Source organism: Syzygium oleosum, unplaced genomic scaffold (assembly GCF_021117445.2).
Source record: "Syzygium oleosum isolate NSW1041296 unplaced genomic scaffold, Sole_v2.1 Sole_v2.01, whole genome shotgun sequence".
NCBI classification, from domain to species: Eukaryota; Viridiplantae; Streptophyta; class Magnoliopsida; order Myrtales; family Myrtaceae; genus Syzygium; species Syzygium oleosum.
In genome coordinates this window covers 36,251,637-36,273,502 of record NW_026607485.1, presented here as the reverse complement: position 1 = coordinate 36,273,502, position 21,866 = coordinate 36,251,637, and the positions used below count along the sequence as shown (strand labels likewise).

General features: G+C 40.1%; 1 protein-coding gene across 1 annotated transcript; it reads left to right on the top strand.

Moving 5' to 3' along the window:
• The first annotated feature begins 2,290 nt into the window (after positions 1 to 2,290).
• Positions 2,291 to 9,550, top strand: LOC115682997 (potassium transporter 5-like). Its single transcript, XM_030607377.2, has 8 exons — positions 2,291 to 2,603; positions 2,718 to 2,943; positions 5,034 to 5,282; positions 5,872 to 5,922; positions 7,014 to 7,274; positions 7,359 to 7,526; positions 7,651 to 7,905; positions 8,209 to 9,550. The coding sequence occupies exons 1-8, from the start codon at positions 2,430 to 2,432 to the stop codon at positions 9,201 to 9,203; spliced, it is 2,379 nt and encodes a 792-aa protein (XP_030463237.2). The 5' UTR covers positions 2,291 to 2,429; the 3' UTR covers positions 9,204 to 9,550.
• The last annotated feature ends 12,316 nt before the right edge of the window (positions 9,551 to 21,866 follow it).

Genomic DNA, 21,866 nt, shown 5'->3' with positions numbered 1-21,866 from the left:
TGGGATGTAAAGAAAGAGCCTATGAATAAAATTAAGAGTCAAGTGCCTAGGCTAGGCTAAACATACTTAATTATATATTTTCTATAATCGGAAGAACTATCGGTCGCAGGGTATCCATTAATTAATCAATCAGAGTACGCAGCAGCATAACCAATCCTGGCACTTTGTTGGCCCGTTTTAAAAGGAAAAGAAAATTCTTGGCGGAGTAGAAAAATGAAAACTTTTGAAGAAAGCGGACATCGTAGCTTCTAGAAACTGGGAGATCACTTTAAAAACGGAAGTTATCAATAAGAATTGTTGAGTCATATGCTTATAAAAAAAAAATATTAATCCATTCCTTTGTAGCTTAAACTTTCAGGACAAACGTTTCGTGTAGAATAAAATTCACCGGGAGTGCCTTTATTTTTAATACTTTTTCCATCTGGGTAAGTATTATTACATATGTTATAAGTATATTGTCCCTCTGTTTCAAACAATATAAACTTTTAGGACCAACTGTCCATCTAACGGGAGCTACAACTAATAATATCTCATCTTAACAATAACCTCGCATGATAGAATCAAGGGGACGATGGAAGACATTAAGAACAGCAGCTTCAATGGCTTCTAAATTAGCAATCGCGATGAATCACGGGGGATTCAATCATCATAGAAAGACACAATGAACCATCTGACTAATAGTAATCATCAAGTTACTGTGGAAAAAAAAGGGGGTTTAGTTAACTAATCTGCTTGGTTTGCCCACCTAAGGAGCGTTAATTCGAAGCATATAGCACGGGATCTGCTCAATGGTCCCCAGAAGCAGATTGGTTGGTTCATCGGTTCTAGTCAACAATGATGCAGATTGCAGACTTCCTGAGACATTGGCATATCGCCCGTGACCATGACTACCAATAGCAGCACGACATTCTCACTCCCTTGGGAGTCGCAAATTGCCAAGACACCTAGCAAGTGGCGCGTAGTTCAAAGTTGAATTTGCACAGCTCCCTTGACTTTGGGGATGATTAGCATAAGGAGCGATGTCTCCATGCTATCCACGCTAATCAACCCAAAAACAACAATTATCTTTATATCATGGGATCATGAATCCAGAGTTTATATTGTCCGAACCCAACTTTCTTGTCATAAAATCGAATTGTGTGTTTTTAATAAGTGCCCTCGAAGCACTTGATAAGAATATTTTGATTTTCAAAGCATTAATTACACACTGAATACTGTGAAGTTAATTTAATTGGTTGCTTGATAAGTGTCCTTAAGACGCTGGTCGGTGAAATCTTATGTAAAGTTAGGCTCCGTTCGTTTCGCGAAAAATGTTACGTTTCTGAAAAATATTTTCTAGAAAGTCATTGACGCTGGTCGGTGAAATCTTATGTAAAGTTAGGCTCCGTTCGTTTCGCGAAAAATGTTACGTTTCTGAAAAATATTTTCTAGAAAGTCATTTTCCTGGAAAATGACACAATTTTCCGGTGTTCGGCTGAAATATGAAAAAGTTTTGGAAAATATTTTTCGTTATTTGGTATGGAAAAAATTTTCTTCCTTGCACTACTTTTAATAATTTTTTATTTTTATTTTTATTTTTTAAAATATTTTTAATTTTCTTTTTTTCTTTTTTTTTTCCTTCTTCTTCTTCTTCCTCAGCAGGTCGCCGGTCACAGGGGCGGCCGGCGATCGGCCAGCTCAAGCCTCGCCTGATTCGGCGTGGTCGAGCTTGCCAGATGTCGACGAGGCTTTGGCAACCTAGGGCGAGGCTCGAGCCAAGTTCAGCTCATCGGATCTGGCGAGGCTCGAGCTCTCCTGTGGTCGGTCGTTAGCCGCCGTGGCCGGCGACCGGCCGGAGAAGAAGATAGAAAAGAGAAGGAAAAAAAAAAAAATTTAAAATGAATGGTGAAAGGAGGAGGAGGGGAAGAGGAGAACATTTTTCTCAAAAGTGAAAGTGTTTTGCCCATTTCCTAGGAAATGTTTTTCGTGAGAAGTTATCTTCACGAACGGAGCAGTAGATGAACAAGATAAGTACGAGATAAGTACGCAACTAAGAGCAACGAGTTACTCGTTTTCCAAATCGGAAATTTATGAGAAACTTCTTTTGTCAAAAACGTAGCCACAGATTCAGCCCCCATCTTGAATCAGAACCTACCTCTCTACCTCCAGACGTCTGCGTTCCCACGCGTTCATGTTGACTTTTCTTTTGCAATTGCTCTAAACAGAAGAGAGGAAAAAACAGAAGAAATTTTACACGTGGGCCATGTTGGGTTTTCATGTATAAATACGACGCCCATCATCTCCATCTCCATCTCCATCTCAACGAAAACCTCGTCCTCGGCTGAGCTAATTGCCAACAGCCTTTTTCTCCACCTCGTTCCTCCGTCTCTCCCGCCCGCCGCCGTGCCTGCGCGCGCGCGCGTCTTTGCGACTTCGAGAGAGAGCAAGAGATGTCGGGAGACGCGGTCGAAGGGTCCCGGGAAGGCGAGAGCCAACAAGCGGAGACAGCTTCTCCGGGGCTCATCAACGGGAGGAAGCTCTCGACCCAAAAGTTGAGCAGATACGACTCTTTAGACGTCGAATCCGCTAAATACCCCGGTCAGCATCCTCATGGCTCCAAGCAAGTAAGTACGGATTAGGTTCCGAATATCGACCGTCTTTGCGCAGTTTAAACTTTCGAGCGAGTCCGATTCATTAAACAGTTTTGGCAAAAATGATAACGATAATGGTGTTTGAAGGTGGTGGAGTGGAGGGTGATACTAACCCTGGCGTTCCAGAGCATCGGGATAGTGTACGGCGACATCGGCACGTCGCCGCTCTACGTGTTCCGGAGCACCTTCACCGGGGGCATCAAGCACAACGATGACGTCCTGGGCGTCCTCTCGCTGATCCTCTACACCATCACCTTGATCCCTCTCATGAAGTACGTCTTCATCGTCCTGCGCGCCACCGACAACGGCGACGGTTAGTGAAACCTACTCATACGTATCTTCATACGTTTTGTCATGAGATTCCGCAATATTTTACGTTCACGTGTGTGAGTTATATTGGACTATATCCCAAACCCCAATGCTTAAGGTCAAACTCGTGCGCTAAAATTAAATAGAAATTACTACGCGCATCATACTGTCTTTTCAAAGTGATGGGGGGTTTTCTTGGATGTGTGATCATCTGATTCTTGATCGGTCGCATTCCTATGACACGTTAGTAGAACACAGCCTGCGTTGCCCGTGGCCTCTGTCGAGGCAAATAGACATCTGTGTTAGAAGAACAACATCTCTTCAAATCAAATACGTCTACAACCAACTTTGAACAAATAAAATACATCTTATAAAGTTCCTTTTTTTTTTGTCTCCGTGCGATATCTAGAATTCAAGATTCACTTGGTTCGACATTTTTCAGCCGAAATAGAAGAAAGTTTTGCAGGTTCTTGGGGTTACTGCAGCCAAAAAACGTGGGTCCGAACTTTTTGACCGGTCTCTATTTATTTATTCTTTCTTAAGGAAAAAGACAGAAACATGATCAGAGGGCTTCTGCTAATAGCAATTCATGACCAGAGCCAGTGTTCGATCTCCGTGGACGGTGGGGAAACGAAGTTCGACTTCGATTCTTTTGCCCCCCAGCTGAGATATTTGTTCAGTCAAAAGTCAAGAACCCATGACAATGATTGAGCATATTCTCTCTAAGTATAACCTGATGACCAAGACAACACGTTACGAATGTTTAAATCATTTAATCTCCCTCAAGGTTTCGTCTTCACGGCACGTAATGCAATATAAATACATCGTCGTTCCCTTTTGTTGGTTCAGATATGCTTGTGTTTCAAGGGATGTGAAACACCAACCCCGATCGCTGTAGCCGAAGTATATAGTAAATGAATAGGTGTCATATCGCTTGATAAGCCAAGATGGGCCACTTTTGTCAAGGGTTTCATGGACACGATGATGCCTGTCCCGTATTTTTCAGCAAACAAATTATAAAAGTTTTCGGTTCATGCAGCAAGATTTTTTGGTTTTTTGTTGAAACGTAAAGAGACAAAACCCATCCGGTGAGGACTTCGGCTAGTTCGGGTTCTATCTAGGGGCTTTCCTTTTGGCACCGCTTTCAAGAAAGATAGACATATGTGAACCCGAGAGTCTTCGAGTACTTGGAGTCACTCGTGATTAAACAGAATGATTATTTTTAGGATGCACCCTTTCTTCCCCTTTACTAGCTCTACTCTATAAAACTATAAAAGTGGAATTAGGAGTCCGTTTATCTAAAGAAAAATTATTTTCGAAAAATTATTTTCTGGCTTTTCGATGTTTGGACGACGAAAAACTAATTGATTTATGGAGAGTCTTTTTTATGGACTAAAAATAACAAGTTTGGGTTTGGAAAATGACTTTTTTTATGATAATGAAGAAAATATTTTCTAAATCTATCACTAAATAATTGAAAGCTAATTGTTTTTCTGTGCCATGAATTAGAAGGCTGTCAAGACATCGGAATGCGAAAACTATGAGTCATCTGCATAGTCTGTTAGAATTCAGCATGTCGGGTCATTCCAGAGCACATCCATAGGATTGGTCTTCTGAGTGATGCGCATTAAATGGTAAAGATATGAATAGTCGTCGACTCGTCGGTATCGATGGGATTCATTCGTTAAGGTCAGGGGGGCTTTTGTCTGGTTTTGGGATTGGTAAAAGTTCTGTCAATTAGTCAAAAGGGGTGACATCCGAAGTCATAAATTTATACAAAAAACAAAGGCGCTGATGTCGACTAGTTTAGCTTCGGCGAGCTTTCGTGTTCAGCTGAGGCAGTTCATGGCTAAGCCTCTCCTTTTGCTATAGCGGTGCACGCAGCTATACGAAATCATTTGCAAAGAAGATGGAGATTATATCAATTCAGTACTTGAGCTAAGATCAAACATCATTTTAAGCAGCATACACTAATTGATTATGATTATTTGAATCTAACGGTTCTAATAATCTGAATAAACAAGGAGAATGTAATTGATATATAGTTCTCTATCCAGTGCACATGAATGACTTTTTCTTTACCGCATTTTACAGGAGGGACGTTCGCATTATACTCACTGTTATGCCGATATGCAAGGGTTGGGTTGATCCCGAGTCAGCAACCGGAAGATCAAGACGTGTCTAATTTCCAGTTGGAGCTGCCGAGCAATCGCCTACTAAGGGCATCGAAGCTCAAGTCCAAGCTCGAGAAGAGCTGGTTTGCCAAGTTCTTCTTGCTCTTCGCCACCATGCTCGGCACTTCCATGGTCGTTGGTGATGGTGTCCTCACTCCTTGCATCTCCGGTACGCACCTCTAATCATTCCCGTCTCAAACTCTTTTTTTATACCAGAGTAATTAGGTAGCACACTTCTGATCGATAAAATGACCATATCATTTAGTAAATGTAATTTTATAGTCCTTTTCTTATATACCAAGTATAAGCATTCCTTTTGGGTGACATAGGAATTATACCAATAGCTCTTACTAAATCATGTGAATAAAGAAGACAAAGACGACCGAAATGCAGGGGCGACTAAGCACAACAATCATGCCCTTTTTATTCAAACCCTAGTGGTAGAAATTGGGTTCAATTTCGTCCCCTGCCATTTTCTTGACTTACTGCAAAGGAGTTGCGTTTCCCGATTGAACACTAGAACGATCTGGGTGTGGTCCAACTTATTTTTGGGGTCTTTTAGCTAAATAAGGGAATGCATGTACATCAACTCGCAAGAACTCTCCCTAAATAGCAAATTGGAGATTATGGAAGGACAGTGAGGAATAGCATTTCTCTTTTAATTAATCTGGCTTGCGTAACATACGACTGGTTCTATGGTTACAAATGTTAATGTCAATTCGCAATGTTTGACTTGCAATCCCATGTGTGCGTTGCAGTTCTGTCAGCTGTTGGAGGGATAAAGCAAGCTACTTCTGCAGTGACAGAAGGTATTATACTTTATATTATCACATCAGCCACATTAATGTCTCTCTACTTGTTCTATTATTCAAAGACATACTTCATACTCTAGATACTATGCACCATGTGATAGCACAACAAATTAATCCCTAGGTACCATATTTTATATGTACTGCATCAATGCATCCAATTGTCTGAGTAGAGATGTCAAACCTTTTCTTTTTAAACTTTTGTTGCGGAAAGAAGACCTTGCAATTGAGCTTAATCAAGAGATGATGGAGAAATAAGCAAGAAATAGAGGAAATAACTCGTTTGGGATTGACGTGGTTCTGTCGGAGCTACAGTACTTATTCCAAGGAGAGACCGGTGACTATACCACAAGCTTAAATCTAGAAAGCCCTCATACCCAAGCCTAATACACCCAGTATTTCACTCAAATTCTTGAGTGTTTCATCACAAAATGTTTTAAGAGGAAAGAAAATACCCTCGAAACACTCTCAAGAGACTCTAACGTGTAATACTCTTAGAACAGGTTAAAAAGTGAACTTAAAACATGATTTTCGGGCCTGTTCCTAGAAGACCCGGCGTATAGCCTTGTCTAGTTGGACGTCGGAAGCCTTGCCAAAAAACTCCTCGACCTATTGTCGACTGCGGGTTTCGATCCTCACTTGAGTCCTTGGCCAAACAATTTTTCGGTGCACAAAAAGGAGAAAATGAATCAAACCCCACACTTTGTCTTATTTTTTTAATGTTTTACTCAGAAATTTCTTGACTTGGTCCATTTGATGTTGACATTTTATCTCTTTAGAGGGGCTTAAGTTAATTTAATCCGACTTAGTACGAATATGGCTACCCCGTTGCCCTGTAAAGGGACGACAGAAATTAAAGAGACTGAGTAGGTTCTTTGAACAAACTTATAAATTAAGATAATTTCACCCCTGAGTGGAGAGTTATCTTATCCTACAGAAGTTATTACTGTAGAAAAACATATCCGTGTGACTGGTGATTCAGGTTTCGATGGTCCAGCCTTGACCTGTGGTCCCAGGTTTATGTGTGATATAACTAGGCGTCTCTTAATTCTTCCTTCTTCTTAAAACTCGAACACCTCTGTGTTCCACAGATATGATAGTATGGATTTCGGTGGCGATACTGGTGGGCTTGTTCGCGGTCCAAAGGTTCGGGACTGATAAAGTCGGATATAGTTTCGCTCCAATCATATGTGTTTGGTTCGCATTTATCAGCACGATTGGTTTCTACAATTTCGTCAAGTACGACCCCGGAGTCATCAAAGCCATCAATCCGGTTTACATCATTGATTATTTTCGGAGGAACAAAAAGGAGGGATGGATATCTCTCGGTGGCATTGTCCTAGCCATAACAGGTACGCTCGAATTGCTTTGTTTCCTAATTTATTGTCCTGGGCGTATAGTCTCCGTATAATGGATAAGTTCGTCGTATGATGCAGGAACGGAGGCATTATTCGCCGATGTTGGACACTTCACGGTCCGCTCGATACAGATAAGCATGTGTGCCGTGACGTACCCCTCACTCGTATTGGCGTACACTGGGCAGGCCTCGTTTCTTCGCAAGCATAACGATCTTGTCGATGACGCATTCTTCGAATCTACACCCGGTGAATATCCTCTAACCTTCATATGCACGCTAACTCTTTGAGATTAATTACAGATGAAAACATCCTTTAAGGTTGTATGTGTTCATCTAAATATTGAAGATGGCGATAACTTTCTGTGATGCAGGGCCTTTATATTGGCCGATGTTCGTGATCGCTGTACTGGCCGCAATCATTGCGAGCCAAGCTATGATCTCAGGGACGTTTTCGATCATCCAACAATCGCTCTCTCTGGGGTGTTTTCCTCGCGTGAAAATTGTGCATACATCGTCGAAATACGAAGGACAAGTTTACATACCAGAGATTAATTATCTCCTGATGTTGGCATGCGTTGCGATCACTCTTGGCTTCAGGACTACCGAGAAAATAGGCAATGCCTACGGTAAGTCATTGTTTCTTACACTTTTTATAACCCTATTATGTCCTAGGTGCCTAACATCACTTAAAATCATACAAAGTTTAGTACCTCTAACGACAGTGCATCTGAAAAATAAAAATCAATGATGAAGGCACGGTTTATTGATTTTTTTTGCTTCGCCTCGCAAAAGTAATTGTCATTACAGTAAATGTCGCGTTTTCATGTATCTATAATTTCACTATATTAAGCATATCATGATGCATAATTCATGTGTGATCTTATTTATCTGTGTAAGGGTCTAAATATATGTATATTTGTTTCATGCAGGCATAGCGGTGGTCTTTGTGATGACCCTCACATCTGGATTCCTGGTGCTCATCATGATCATGATATGGAAATGGAACATCTTCGTTGTCATCACGTATGTTCTAGTTGTGGGCAGTGTGGAGCTTCTCTACTTAAGCTCAGTCCTCTACAAATTCTACAGAGGAGGATACCTTCCATTGGCCTTTGCCACCGTCCTTATGACCATTATGTACGTGTGGAACGACGTGTACCGGCGCAAATACTACTATGAGCTCGACCACAAGGTGTCACCGGAGAAGGTCAGGGAGATCGCCACTAACCCCGCCGGCCTCTGCCGCATTCCGGGGCTCGCGGTCTTCTACTCTGAGCTTGTCCACGGGATCCCCCCGATTTTCAAGCACTATGTGGAGAACGTGCCTGCCGTCCACTCCGTCCTTGTCTTTGTCTCGATAAAGTCACTCCCGATAAGCAAAGTCCCGTCAGAAGAGCGGATGTTGTTCCGCCGAGTTGAGCCAAAGGAGCTCAATGTGTTCCGGTGCGTTGTGAGGTACGGGTACACCGACTCACGGAACGAGCAAGATGAGCCATTCGAGAGGCTCCTATTTCAAAGGCTCAAGGCGTTTGTAATGGAAGAGCATTGGACTATGACCGATCGATTGAGGTTGAACAAGGGCGAGGATGATGACGAGCAATCGGTTGATGGGTTAGAGACTGCAGAGAATTGTGAGAATGGGGTAAAAAAAGAGATTTATGATGAAGCTAATGATGAATGTAATCATAAGGCACAAGAGGCATCGGAGAGAGAAATTGCTGTGTTAGATAGGGCTTGGCGTGCGGGTGTGGTTCACTTAATTGGTGAGAATGAGGTGGTGGCAGCGAAAGGGGCTAGTTTGGGGAAGAGGGTCTTGATTGACTATGCTTACAACTTCTTGAAGAGGAACTTGAGACAGAGTGACAAGATCTTTGACATTCCCCACAAGCGAATGTTGAAGGTTGGGATGACTTATGAACTTTAGGGAAAGAGTTAGATAAATTATGTTGTGAATAGGGAGAAATTACTAATTATGATCAAGGTGTTAAATTATTATGGTCAAGAATCACAAGATGGTAAAGTTGGTCTTTAGAGGGCACAATGTATAAGGGGGGCAAAAATGATGAACACGAATGTATAAGGGGGGCAAAAATGATGAACACCTTATCTAGTGGTATGGTTTATACAATGCAATCTTCAGAAATTTACATTCCACATGTATACGTACTTCTAATTGATTTTTGGCTTTCTTTTCTCTTAAACTCTTGTAATCAAGAAACTGCAACAGTGAAAGAATGTTGAGGTGAAACATGAAAAATTCGTATAAAGCTATACTTGATACAAGAATGTCGTCTGTTGAACTTCTATGGTACTTTAATTAATGAAATTGGGTAAAGCTTTTGTGATCATGAAAGTGTAGCCATCGAATGCAGATGATCTGAATAAGAACAACCTCATGCTTGTATCTTTATGATCTTTGACGATCCGACAACTGATTTGTCCATCAGTTACATTGCCGTGTCTTCATGCGAAATCAGAGCATCGGTTCCAATCCTCTCGAATAAGAAAAAAAATCGAACAATTAAGATAGACATAGAGATGCATAAAACAGAGAACAAAGACAAAAGAAGGGCCGCGCTTTTTCCATTCCTACCATGACTAAAACACTCCCTGTCACAATATTTTGACAATTTTAACCTATGTGGTCCCATCTTTTTTAAGCATCCTTTTTTGCTTGGTTGTGGTGCCCATTTGTTTGCTTCTTTATTTTTTCTTGCGAGTCCCATTTTCCTCATCCTTCGTTCCTTCTCTCCGTTCCCTCTTAATTCTGATCATGGTTCAAGCCTTGGTGGTTTCTATAAAAAGAAAAAAAAGAACACTCTCTTTTGTGGTCTGTCTTTGTCACTTGTTGTCCCCGCATTGTCGCACTAATCGGTTTTTCAATCGTTAACCGGAATTTGATGCCCATGAACACAATAGACCTAAAGGCTCCCGCATTGAACTCAACGCCTATGAGAACACAACGATTTGAACAATTGACGGTGGCTCATCGCATAAGGGCTCGGACTTGAGAATTGAGTTCACAATCACCTCTTCAGTCCTCTCAATCACCGACGGCGACAGCTCGGTAATTGAGAAGGGTGCGGAAGTTAGAGAAACCGCGAGGGCGAGGAGGGGCAAATCCTTGCCGGTCGCATTTTCGTTTTGCATAAATAACTTAATGAGACGGGGGAAGATTCGAGCCATATATTTGAAGGTAGGTAGGTAATGGTGAATTGGCAATGAAGGCGACAATTAGGACCAAGAAGACAAAGACAAAGAAGCGGGCATTTTTGATGAACTTGATGAGGTTTTGGGCAGAGCTTCAACTCCTCTATCTGAATCTTTAATGGGGTTTTTTTTTTCTTGTTTTCATGATCGATCAATTGAAGAGTTTGATGCGAAATGGGATAATGAATAACACAGAGCGAAAGTGATGGAATGGGAGTGAAGAGATATGAGATTTTTTTACTTACGATTGAGCTTTGAGTTGAAGAAGTGGAGATGGAAGATGACTAGTTGGGTGAGGAGGAGGTTTTTGCAAATTTGGGCTTCAACACAGACTATTGACATGAAATGGATGTTTTAGAAAGAGAGAGAACAAAGAGAAATAAATGAGAAAAAGGAAAGTGGACCTGCGAGATAAGAGAAAGAAGAAAAGCAAACGAAGAATTCTTAAAAAAGATGGGACCTATAAAGGCTAATATTGTCAAAACCTTATAAGAGGGAGTGTTTTGGCCATAGTGGGAGTGGAAAAAACGCGACCCTAAAAGAATAATAATATTTTGATTTCTGAACCGTTTGTTACAATCAGTGATGACTTATATACATACACTTAGAAAGAATCTTAAGCCATAAATATTGACAACAGAATTGGTAACCATCAGTAGATAAAAAGTTTGAATCAATCTCGGATTGCTAATCATGCGGATATTCTTATTGTGCTCTGATTCTAGTGCAAGCTGGAGATAGCGTTTGAATCAATCTCGAATTGTTTATCATGTGGATATTCTGATTGTGCTCTAATTCAGGTATGAGTTGAAGAAAACGTTTGGTTCCGATACAAGCTTGAACAGTTGGCAATGGACTAGGTCAACATCTCCCTGCAAGCTGACGAGGCGAAACAAATCGTCAGCTTGGATTGTAAGAGATGAAACCGAGTAGATGACAAGCCTTTAGTAAGAATGTCTGTAGGCTGATCACCGGAGGAGATAAATTGAACATAGAGTTGTCCGCAAGTGAGATGCTCACGAATGAAGTGGTAATCAATCTCCATATGTTTTGTATGAGTATGAAAAACTTGATTCGCCATAAGATAAATGGCAGAAAGGTTGTCGCACCGGAGCGTGGGTGGATGAGGTGCTAGAGTATAGAGATCACGAAAAAGATACTCAATCCACATAATTTCAATAAACATGTTGGCAAGGCATTTGCATTCAGTCTCAGTACCAGAGCGTGCCACAGTTCGCTAATTGCAAGAACACCACGAGATAAGATTACTGCTGAGAAAAACGCAGTATCCACCAACATAGCTATGATCATCATAATCACCAGCTTAGCCAGCATTTGAAAATGCATGAAGAGTGAGTAAAGAAGTGTGAGTGAAGATAAGTCCATAACAAGGAGTATCCACTAGATACCGAAGAATGTTTTTCATAGCTTGCCAACGTACAGTGGTAGAAGCATGAAGGAACTGACAAGCAATATTCACTGAGTATGTAATGTTAGGTTGGGTGAGTGTTAAATATTGGAGGGCACCCACAATACTGCAGTAGAGGAGAGGATTAGGTAATGGCTCCCCTTGACAAATGGACAATGGTTCATTGGTGGTGCATGGGGTGGAAACATATTAATTATCAAACATCTTTGCACGATCTAGAATCTCATGACTGAACTTGGCTTGATGTAGATGAAGTCTGTTGGAGGTAGATTGTACCTTAACACCTAGAAAATAGTGAATAAGTATGAGATCCCTGATGGCAAATTCACCATGTAGAGCCTGCAAAAAAAGTTGGCAGTGGAGAATTAGGAGAGTCGTTAAAGGATTATGTTGTCCACATAAAATAATAAGATGTTGTAGGATGTAAAATGATGAATGAACAAGAACGAGTTAGCAGTTGAGATAAGAAAACTGATGTTGGTGAGATAGGAGCTAAGCCGTTGATACCAAGCACGAGGAGCTTGTGCTTCAGACCTTAAAGAGAGAGACGGAGACAACAGACATGATGAGGCCGTTGGGGGTCAACAAAGTCCCGAGTTTGGATCATATACACCTCTTCAAATAAATATCCATGGAGAAAGGCATTTGAGACATCAAGCTATTGGATAGACCATCCTCGAGAGTAAGCAAATGGAAGAACAATTTGGATAATGACTGCTTAAGCCACTGAGCTAAATGTCTTACTATAGTCAATGCCAACTTGCTGATGAAATCCCTTAACAACAAGTTAGACTTTGTAGCGTTCTAGTGTACCATCGGAGCAAAGTTTGACCTTGACGACCCATTTATAGCCAATAGGGTGAGCATGAGAAGGTAGCGGAACCAATTTACAAGTGTTATTCTGGACAGCATTCATGACAGTCCGTCATTTTGGATCTCGTGATATTTGAGAAAAACAAATAGGCTCAGTGTAAGGATGAGTAATTGTCGTAAGAGCAAAAGTGTGATTTCGGTTAAGGATTTTTGTGAGAGATGGTGCCATCACGGAGACAAGCAACCATATGGTGAGTAGATGCCTGTGAAGATGTTGCTGGTGATGGTGGAGAAGTGAGTTAAGGACTTGAGCCGGAGATGGTGAGGATGATGTCAGGGACATTGAAGCCGGTGAAGCGGAGTCCATAAATCGTGAGTGCTCGATAGGAGCAATCGGCAGCGGTAGTAGTGGTAACTGGATTGGCAACATAGTAGGCGGTGACGGTGGAGACGCAGATGTAGTCTATTGAAACGAGAACAGTCATCAAGATAGCATCAGTAGTAATGTAAGTACGCCGGGTCCAAGGACAGTTGCAGCGGTAGCCTTGGTAACCTAGAGGATACCAAAGAAAGATGCAGGTTCTAGAGCGAGAAGTTAGCTTGTGTTAGGCATACGGTCGTAAGTATAAAAATGCTGTGCAACTGAACACTCGTAAGTGAGATATATCAGGAATGGTACAGAAAAGAACCTGTCAGGTAGACAAATTGTCTAGAACATAAGTTGGAAGCCAATTGATCAGGCGAACTATAGTCTTTAAGGCAATTTCCAAATACGAGAAGGAACATTAGCTTGGGTCATGAAATTAGGGCCAATCTTCAATATATGATGATGCATGCGTTTAGCAGTCCTATTTTGGAAAGGAGATTACGGACAAGAGATGCATTGATGAATCTCTTGACTAAGAAGGTGAAAGGGCATGCAGAGGATAAGAACTTGGGTGCTCCATCACACTAACCTGCACTGAAGTTGAGTCTCCACAAGTGCATGAAAGGCTTTAAAAATGTTGCAAAATTGATTTCCAGATGTGAAGGGATAGAGCCAAGTAAATCGAGAAAAGTCATCAATAAAACAGACGTAATATTTATAACTTGAAAGATAAGGCATGGGGGATGGACCCTAAACATCAAAATGAACTAGCTTTAGAGGGGAAGTAACCCTAGAATGGATAGGAGGGTGGGGATGGCAATGACTTTTACTAAGAGCGCATGCTGTACGGAAGATGGAGAATGTGAAAAGTTAGTTTCTGTTGAATTTAAAGACAAATCACAATATTCAAGGAAGCATGTCCCAAACAGTGATGCTAAGCAGTGAGTGAACTGGTGCGGGACGACACAAAAGTAGATGGAGAAGTTGCCGAGCTAGAGGGCGAAACATAGTATAGGCTGGAATCAACATTGCCTCGAAGAAGGATTTGACCCGTAAGTAAGCACATCGCGAGAAAATATGTAGGGTAAAATAAGAAAACATAGTTATTATTGAAGGAAAATTAAAAAACGAATAATAACTTCTTGGTGATATTAGGAACAACTAAAACATTCTTATGGATAAAGAAATGAGACGTAGAAGACACAAAAGTATATGTGTGAGTGATGGGAAGAGAGATGCCATCACCCATAGTGAGTTGTTGTGAGCTTGTATAAGGAATGACATTAGTACGACCAATGGTACTATCAGTGACATGATGGGTAGTACCGGAGTGAGGGAACCAGTTGGAATCAACATGGCTGATGGAGGTTGAGGTGGTGGAACTTAGGGTATTGAGTTATAGGCAGTGGTAAGGAGTTGTAATATGCCTGTGGAGGTGGAGAAATGGCACGATATTGAAATGGGCAAGTAAGAGTAGGATAATTGGTTTGTGGGGCATGTGCAACATAATGAGCCTGAGGAGGAGGTGTGGCCACAAATTGAGAATTATATCGTTCATGGTAGATAATAGCATGCCCCAACGATGGTGACTCTGACAAAAGGGAGCTCCCCAACGACGATCCTTGCTGCTTAGCGACTAGTACGTCACCGAAGACTACAGGGAAGGTAGAAGACCAACAGTTGGCGAGCCATAAGTAGGTGTTGATTTGCGTGGTTGTGAGCCTGAAAATTGTTGATTTGGCTTGAAAGGTGCAGAGGTTGGTGACGCAGCATCAACATCAAATGTAATTGGAGGTGGCTGACCAGCATCCAAAGCCGAAAGCTCTAAATAGCCTTCGTGAGATAGCAAAAAATTGTGTAGCTCATTTCTAGAGAGAGTGGAGGACTGGGTATTAGCCGAAATGATTGAGAAGGCAGTGTCCAAAGTAGAGTATTCCGAACTTAGACCATGGGAGAGGTGGGTTTGGTATTCTCCGACAGAAATAGTTTCTCTAATAGCTAGCGATTGATTGGCAATCTTGGTAACCTCATGTATATATATATTTAGTCACACTACCATTGCTTTTTCTCATGGATTGTAGTTGTATCCAGAGGGAAGAGGAGTGAGCATTGGACTGAGAAGCGTATGCGTCGGCCAAGTGGGACCACAATGATGCATAAGTTTTATGGCCAGTGAGTTGTGCAACTATGGGACTTGTCGTTGTATTTAGGATCAAGTCAATGGTTGTTTGATTTTAAATGCGCCACGCTTTGTAGGTGGGGTTGGGAGTAAGTATGATTTGGCCAATATTTTGTGGGTCTTGTGGAGAAATGTGGATAGGTGGTGCTGGTTCGGTGCTATCTACTATAGAAATTAGTTCAAAGGCTAAAAAATATGGTAGGATCCGTGTGCGCCAAATCACATAATTTGTTCCATCTAAGTGCTCTCTGAATAATGGAGAAGAGAGAAGACCGGAAATAGTAACTGCAGGAGTTGTAGGTGTGGTGGTATATCTAGTGGGAGGCTGTTGATTGGTTGTTTGTTCGGAAGATGAATGATTTAAGTTACTCATATTTGGATCTATGGGCTTTCGCCTTTTTCTGATATGATACCAAGAAAGAAATAGAGATGCGAAAAACAGGGAATAAAGAAGATATAAGAAGTTTATATTTTGATTTATGCATTGTATGTTACAATCGTGATGACTTACAACACATACACTTAGAGAGAATCTTAGGTAATAAATATTGACAATAGAATTGGTAATCACCGGTGGAGATCAAGTTTGAATCAATCTCGGATTGCTTACACTTGGATATTCTAATTGTGCTCTGATTCGGATGCGAGCTAGAACAGCTGGCACTGAATTGGGTCAACTAATTACTTACTTATCCATGAATAAGATAACTAATAAAATGCAAGAATTACATAGTTGATACTATTTAAGCATTTTAAGTTTCAAGTTTAATACGTGCTGTTATTACCTTTAGGCTATCCTTTTGTGCGAATTCAAGACCCAACATGATTGCTTGTTTAAAAATTAAAGCCCTCTCATGTCCCGTCAAAGTCAACCTCAAACTAACCACGTAGAAGATTACATACCTATGCTTTGTTAAGTATGGTCGTAACTATTTATCTCTATGTTTAAATAACTCGTTAGGTACCTTGTGACATGCTATTTTTCAAAATTTACTACTCGTTGCATTTTAACAGGGAAACATTATAAGGAAGGAGAGGAAATTCTCTTACCCATCCCGTTAAAAGGAGGCCAATCTCCATGAAAGTCATATTGAACTTACAATACATTTGGTTGCCGTAACGGCAATGACACCACAAGTTGACTACTTTATTATAGTGTTTGCTTGTAGTAATTTAACAAGGATATTGTATGGAATTTATCAGAGGATAGATTTATCGCAAATATATCGATTTGAGATTTTTTGTTATACGAAAATTAATTTTGAATAAATGTAACATGAGCGTGCCAATTTGCAATTTTTTTGTAATATTATCCCAAAAGACAACACAGAGTCTCACAGAAAAACAAAGGTCCACAGTGATTGCTAGGTAGGCACTAGCTTACACCTTCCCAAGTAGGCACTAGGTTTCAGTGGCATTAGTCAAGCGGTAATTAATCGGTGATCGCCTTCCTACCTAATGCCTAATTGAAGTAACACTTTTGTGCTTCTTCAGACAAACAGCCCTCAACCCCCCATTAGAATTGCAAAAACATTGGAGTTACACCAGTGGAGTGGGTACAACATGCCTTCAAACAAAAAGTAAAATACGTGCTGCACAGAAGTGACTGCTCGTTCTGAGAAACTCAAATTGATGAATCTCCCGTAAGTGCAGCTACCTGTCCAGTGCCTACCTTCGACTTGCATTGGACTTCGAATAGTCCACGGGACTTTGATTCGATTCATTGTTTCATTTACGAGCTCAAACTCGAAATATGTTCTTAGAATCTTCACTGTGACTTGATGTTTTAGTCAAATCACTACTGCCCTCCTGTAGCTCCTCACAAGTTTAACCGTCATGGAGATCTTCCAAATTTAAATCGTGCTTAAACTTTGTCATAACCAAGGACCTCGTCAAGATATCAAACTCTACCCGCAACTTTAATCACTCCACAAGAGCTCACAAACACAACCTCCTCCATTACTGATAAAACAATATCACCGTTGCATTCATTTCTATTAGGAGCTCTGACACACACTTTGCCAAACTCGACAGGTACAACAAATGATGGCTCTATAGGTTCCACCACGCCACGAGTACCATATGTTGCATTAGTCCTGCGATAAGTAATCATAGTTAAAGAAGTCTAAGGTCATCGCCTCCTCCCAAATGCAGAATTGAAGTAACATGTTGTTTGTCCTTTTTCGGACAAAGAACCCTCCAGCACTATGAAAATTGCACAGAAAATGGGGTTACATCAGTGGAGGGGCTAAAGTATGTGCTACAAAGAATAGACTGCTCGTTTTGAGAAACTCAAATTTTATGTATATAAGTCCAGTAATATTTATTCAATGCCAACCACCAACCAAATCAATTTAGGTAATATAGAAATGGATGCAGAGCACGACCCAACTTGTACGCATGGTGGTGTTTAACTCTGAACTCTAGCTATGTATCAAGGGCCGGCATGCATTGGACAGATTCGAAAAGTAGACGCTTGTAAACCCTTTTTATAAATTTCCTGTATAGAAAAACAAGGAACATCAGACTTTCGGCCCTTATATATATCTTTGAGAGTTCAACTTTGGTCTTTGTAATTGGTTTTGTAACGATCCTAATTCTTATAGTATTGCATTACGGCAATATAAATCTTTTTCGTTGTCGAATTTGTTTTCAAAACCTAAAGACACGTACCGAATTAGCAATGACCTTGGATAATTGGAACCAACATGTACAAATTGTAATCCATTTCGAATGGAGACTGCCGAGTTAGCGTCAACCATTGAAATGTGGTGCCTATGTGTACGAATCTTAAAAGAAATTACATCATCGATTTATGTACTTTTTACGTATGTTTTATTCTATTCTGTAAAGCTTGTCCATCTAATATTGTCAATTACAATAGAAGTACTTTCATCACATTTCTATTGTAAATCTGAAAGAAATGATGAATCAGTACTAACTAGGTAATGCCTACATCTTTGAGTCCTTAAAATCAAATTGAGAGTCTTGTTGAGATTAATTCCACATATACTTCTTTTTTAGACGAACGTATAACTCATTCGAAGACCCAAATAGACATATATAAACCTAGACACCTTGAGGATGGTGATAAACAGTGTCAATTTCGGGGAAAAGTACAAAAAAAGTCTTAAATCTATTGTATTGGTACAAATTCAGTTCTAAACCTGTCAATTGAACTAATTTAGTCATAAACCTTTTCACATTAACACCAATTTAACCCATTCGGCTAATTTAGGTTGAAAATTGCTGCATGGACGCTGGTCGTCTTACATGAACATTTTTAATAATATTTTAAATTTTTTTTCTTCTGTTTTTCTCCTTTTACTTTTTGTCCTTAATTTTGGTCAGCGATGGTCAGCAAGCCCTCGCCGGTAGCTGGCGAGGTAGCTCTCACCTGCGGCTAACAAGGCCGCAATGGCCTCGCCTAGGGCCTTCATGACCCTGCTGGCTCTTGGCTAGCGACTCCTCACCTAAATCTAGCAAGGGCTTGCTGGGTCTCGACAGCCAAAATGAAGGGAAAAAAAAGAAAGAAAAAAAGAAAAGAAAATAAAAGAACAAATAAAAAAAATTTAAAAATTTAAAATATCATTAAAAATGTTCAGGTCAGTGCCGGCCATATCATATAGGACAATCGGCATCCACGTCAGTGATTTTCGGTCTAAATTGGTCATGTGGACTGAAATGGTACTAATGTGAAAATATTTATAACTAAATTGGTCAAATTGAAAAGTTTATAACTGGATTGGTACCAATACAATATATTTAAGAATTTTTTTGTACTTTTCCCTCATTTTTCTTGTAGAAATTGTCACGGAAATTTGACAAAAGAAAGCAAGGTGACAAGAAACGTGCAACCCAAAAACTAGAAGGACCAAAGTGCAATTTTCCAAAAAATTTTAGACGTGCCATACCGCTATATTATTGTAGGCAATAATGCTTACAGATGCTTGCCACAACTGACAAAGCAAAACTTTTATAGAAGATAGATAATTAAGAAAGTATGTTCAGCCTAACCTAGGCCGTTGACTCTTAATCTATTCATAGGGTTCTTTCTAGCTTTAAATCACAAAATACCAACTTTGCCAAGTTTATGACGTCTGACCATGGGAGAAAAGATGACAGAATAATAAATTTATGCCTAAGTCTATCAGCTTCCATTTTTGTTTTATAGCAGCAGGTAAACTTTAGTTGGAAATGATAATTCTAATAAAGTGGGGAACGGGAACCATAGATTAAAATATCGAATTGGATTTGGAATAATGTTTGCCAAACGAGGACATTGACAACAAAGCTACATAATCAATCCTGGCACTTTGTGGGCCCATTTCAAAAAAGAATAAGGGAAAATGACACAAACAGTCCTTGAACTTTGGTTCAAATATAATGTGGTCCTGAACTTTTAATTTGTTTAATATGATCCATGAACTTTAATCCAATATGCAATATGGTCATTAAACTTTTAATTTATTCACTGTCGTCCGAGAACTTTCGATATATATTCAATTTAATCCATGAACTATATAAAAGTGTTCAATATAGTCCTTCCATTAATTCAAGTTCAAGGCTTTTCATATAGTTTAGGAACTATATTGAACATGTACCAAAAGTTCAAGGACCACATTAAACATTATGCTAAAGTTCAGTGACTACATTGAATAAATTAAAAGTTTATGGACCATATTATACATTGGGCTAAACTTCAGGGACCGTTTATGTCATTATCCAAAAAAATAATTCATGGTGAATTGGAGGGTGGTGAATGAAGAAGGCAAAAATTGAACTGTGGGACCACAATTACAAAAGAAGGAATTGATAAGAACCAATAACTCATATGCTATAAACATGTTTGTTGGTTCATCTTCTTAAATACATTGTTGGCCCGTTTCCGATAGCTTAAATTTATTGGGAGAGACGGTTAGACTAACAAGATTTATAATCCCATAATATTTTTATTTTAATAATATCCTCAACAGCAGGACGGTGAAAGCCAATAATGTACATGCAAATTTAATTGTCAAAGGAACAAAAGTAAACAAAGTCCATAACATGTAAGTCTCATAGTACGAAATAAAAAAAAAAGGATGTTGTCGATGTTCGAATTGAGCTAAATTTTCTTGATAAGACACTAGCTTTAATTGAGCTCAACCAATTGCTCTAATAGCTTAAACTTTGGAAGCAAAGAGTCACCTAATTATTCGAATTGTGGTCAACAGTTTTGAAATAAGCGATTGTGATTGATCATGGGAATTCGATCATCGCCAAAAGATACAATGAACCGATTTGATTAAAGCAATTTCTTAATTAATGGAAAAGGGATTTAGTTGATTAATCTGCTTTGTTTGCTCCTAAGAGCATGCTTTGAAGTATATTCACATGAATTATTAAGGGTGAGCACAGGTCCCGATTCAATCTGAGAACCGGACAAAACCGATCGGTCCTGTGCGATTCCTAAGGGAACCGGAACAGTTGTTGCCGGTTCCAAATTTCCGATTCTCAATTCCTTGTGCAGAACCGAATCGGACTGGACCGAATTATTATCTAGCTCATAAAAGGAGACAGAGAGGAGTGGCTGTGGAGATGGAGAAGATGGGTGTGGAGTCACCGAAGGCGATTAAGGAGCATACGTATTTGAAGGTCAACCTCCTCCAGGACAAGCTCGTCGACGTCGGCACCAGTGTTTTTAACTCCGTGGCTATGGAGATGGAGAAGATGAGCGTGATCCTCACAGATGAATATGGATATCAAGGAGCAACTGGTTGACGTCCTTTGAGATGAACGTGATCAAGGGATGGAAAGTGATCGAGACGAGAAATTAAAACCCTCTTCGCACACTTGCCTAGGGAAATGTTTCTATGGGTCCAATAGAGATTTAAAAGAAAATAGAGTGTGTCGGTTTCTAACCCTTTTTCTTGAATAAATTAATAAAATATCTAAAGAAGAAATGGAAAAGATTGTAGGCAGCCGTGCATTATTGGTCCAGTCCCGGAATCGACAGTTTCAAAATCGATTGGTCCGTTCTCGGTTACAAATCGTTGAAATCGGGAGCCGTAAGATCGGTGGCCCGATTTCAATCCGAGAACCGATCCATTCCGAATTGATTACCCCTATGAATTAGCGCGGAATCTGCTCAATGGTCCCCAAAAGTACACTTTTGACAATGCCTGCGATTCTACGACTGCAATTTTTCTATTCGGGTGTGGAAACACTGCTATATTAATCAATACATGTGTTGGTCATTAAATTTAGTCAACAATGATGTAGACTTCCAACTACAGACACACAGATCGCACGTGACCACGACTAACTATAGCACGAGAATCTCTCCCTCTGGACTTTGGAAAATGCTGGACACCTAGAAAGTGCGCGTAGTTCGAAGTTCAATTTGTTAATCTCTCTTGAGTTTGTGAATGGCTCATATAGAGACAGATCTCTCTATCAGGATCGTCAGCTGAGACCAAGCGTGCGATTCATACAAAATACAATTGCATGGGATCAAGTATGATTCCAAAATTTATTTATCTGAAATCAGCTTTTTTGTCATAAGATAAAAGATAGGTGATATTAACGTGTTTCTTGGAGCACTCGT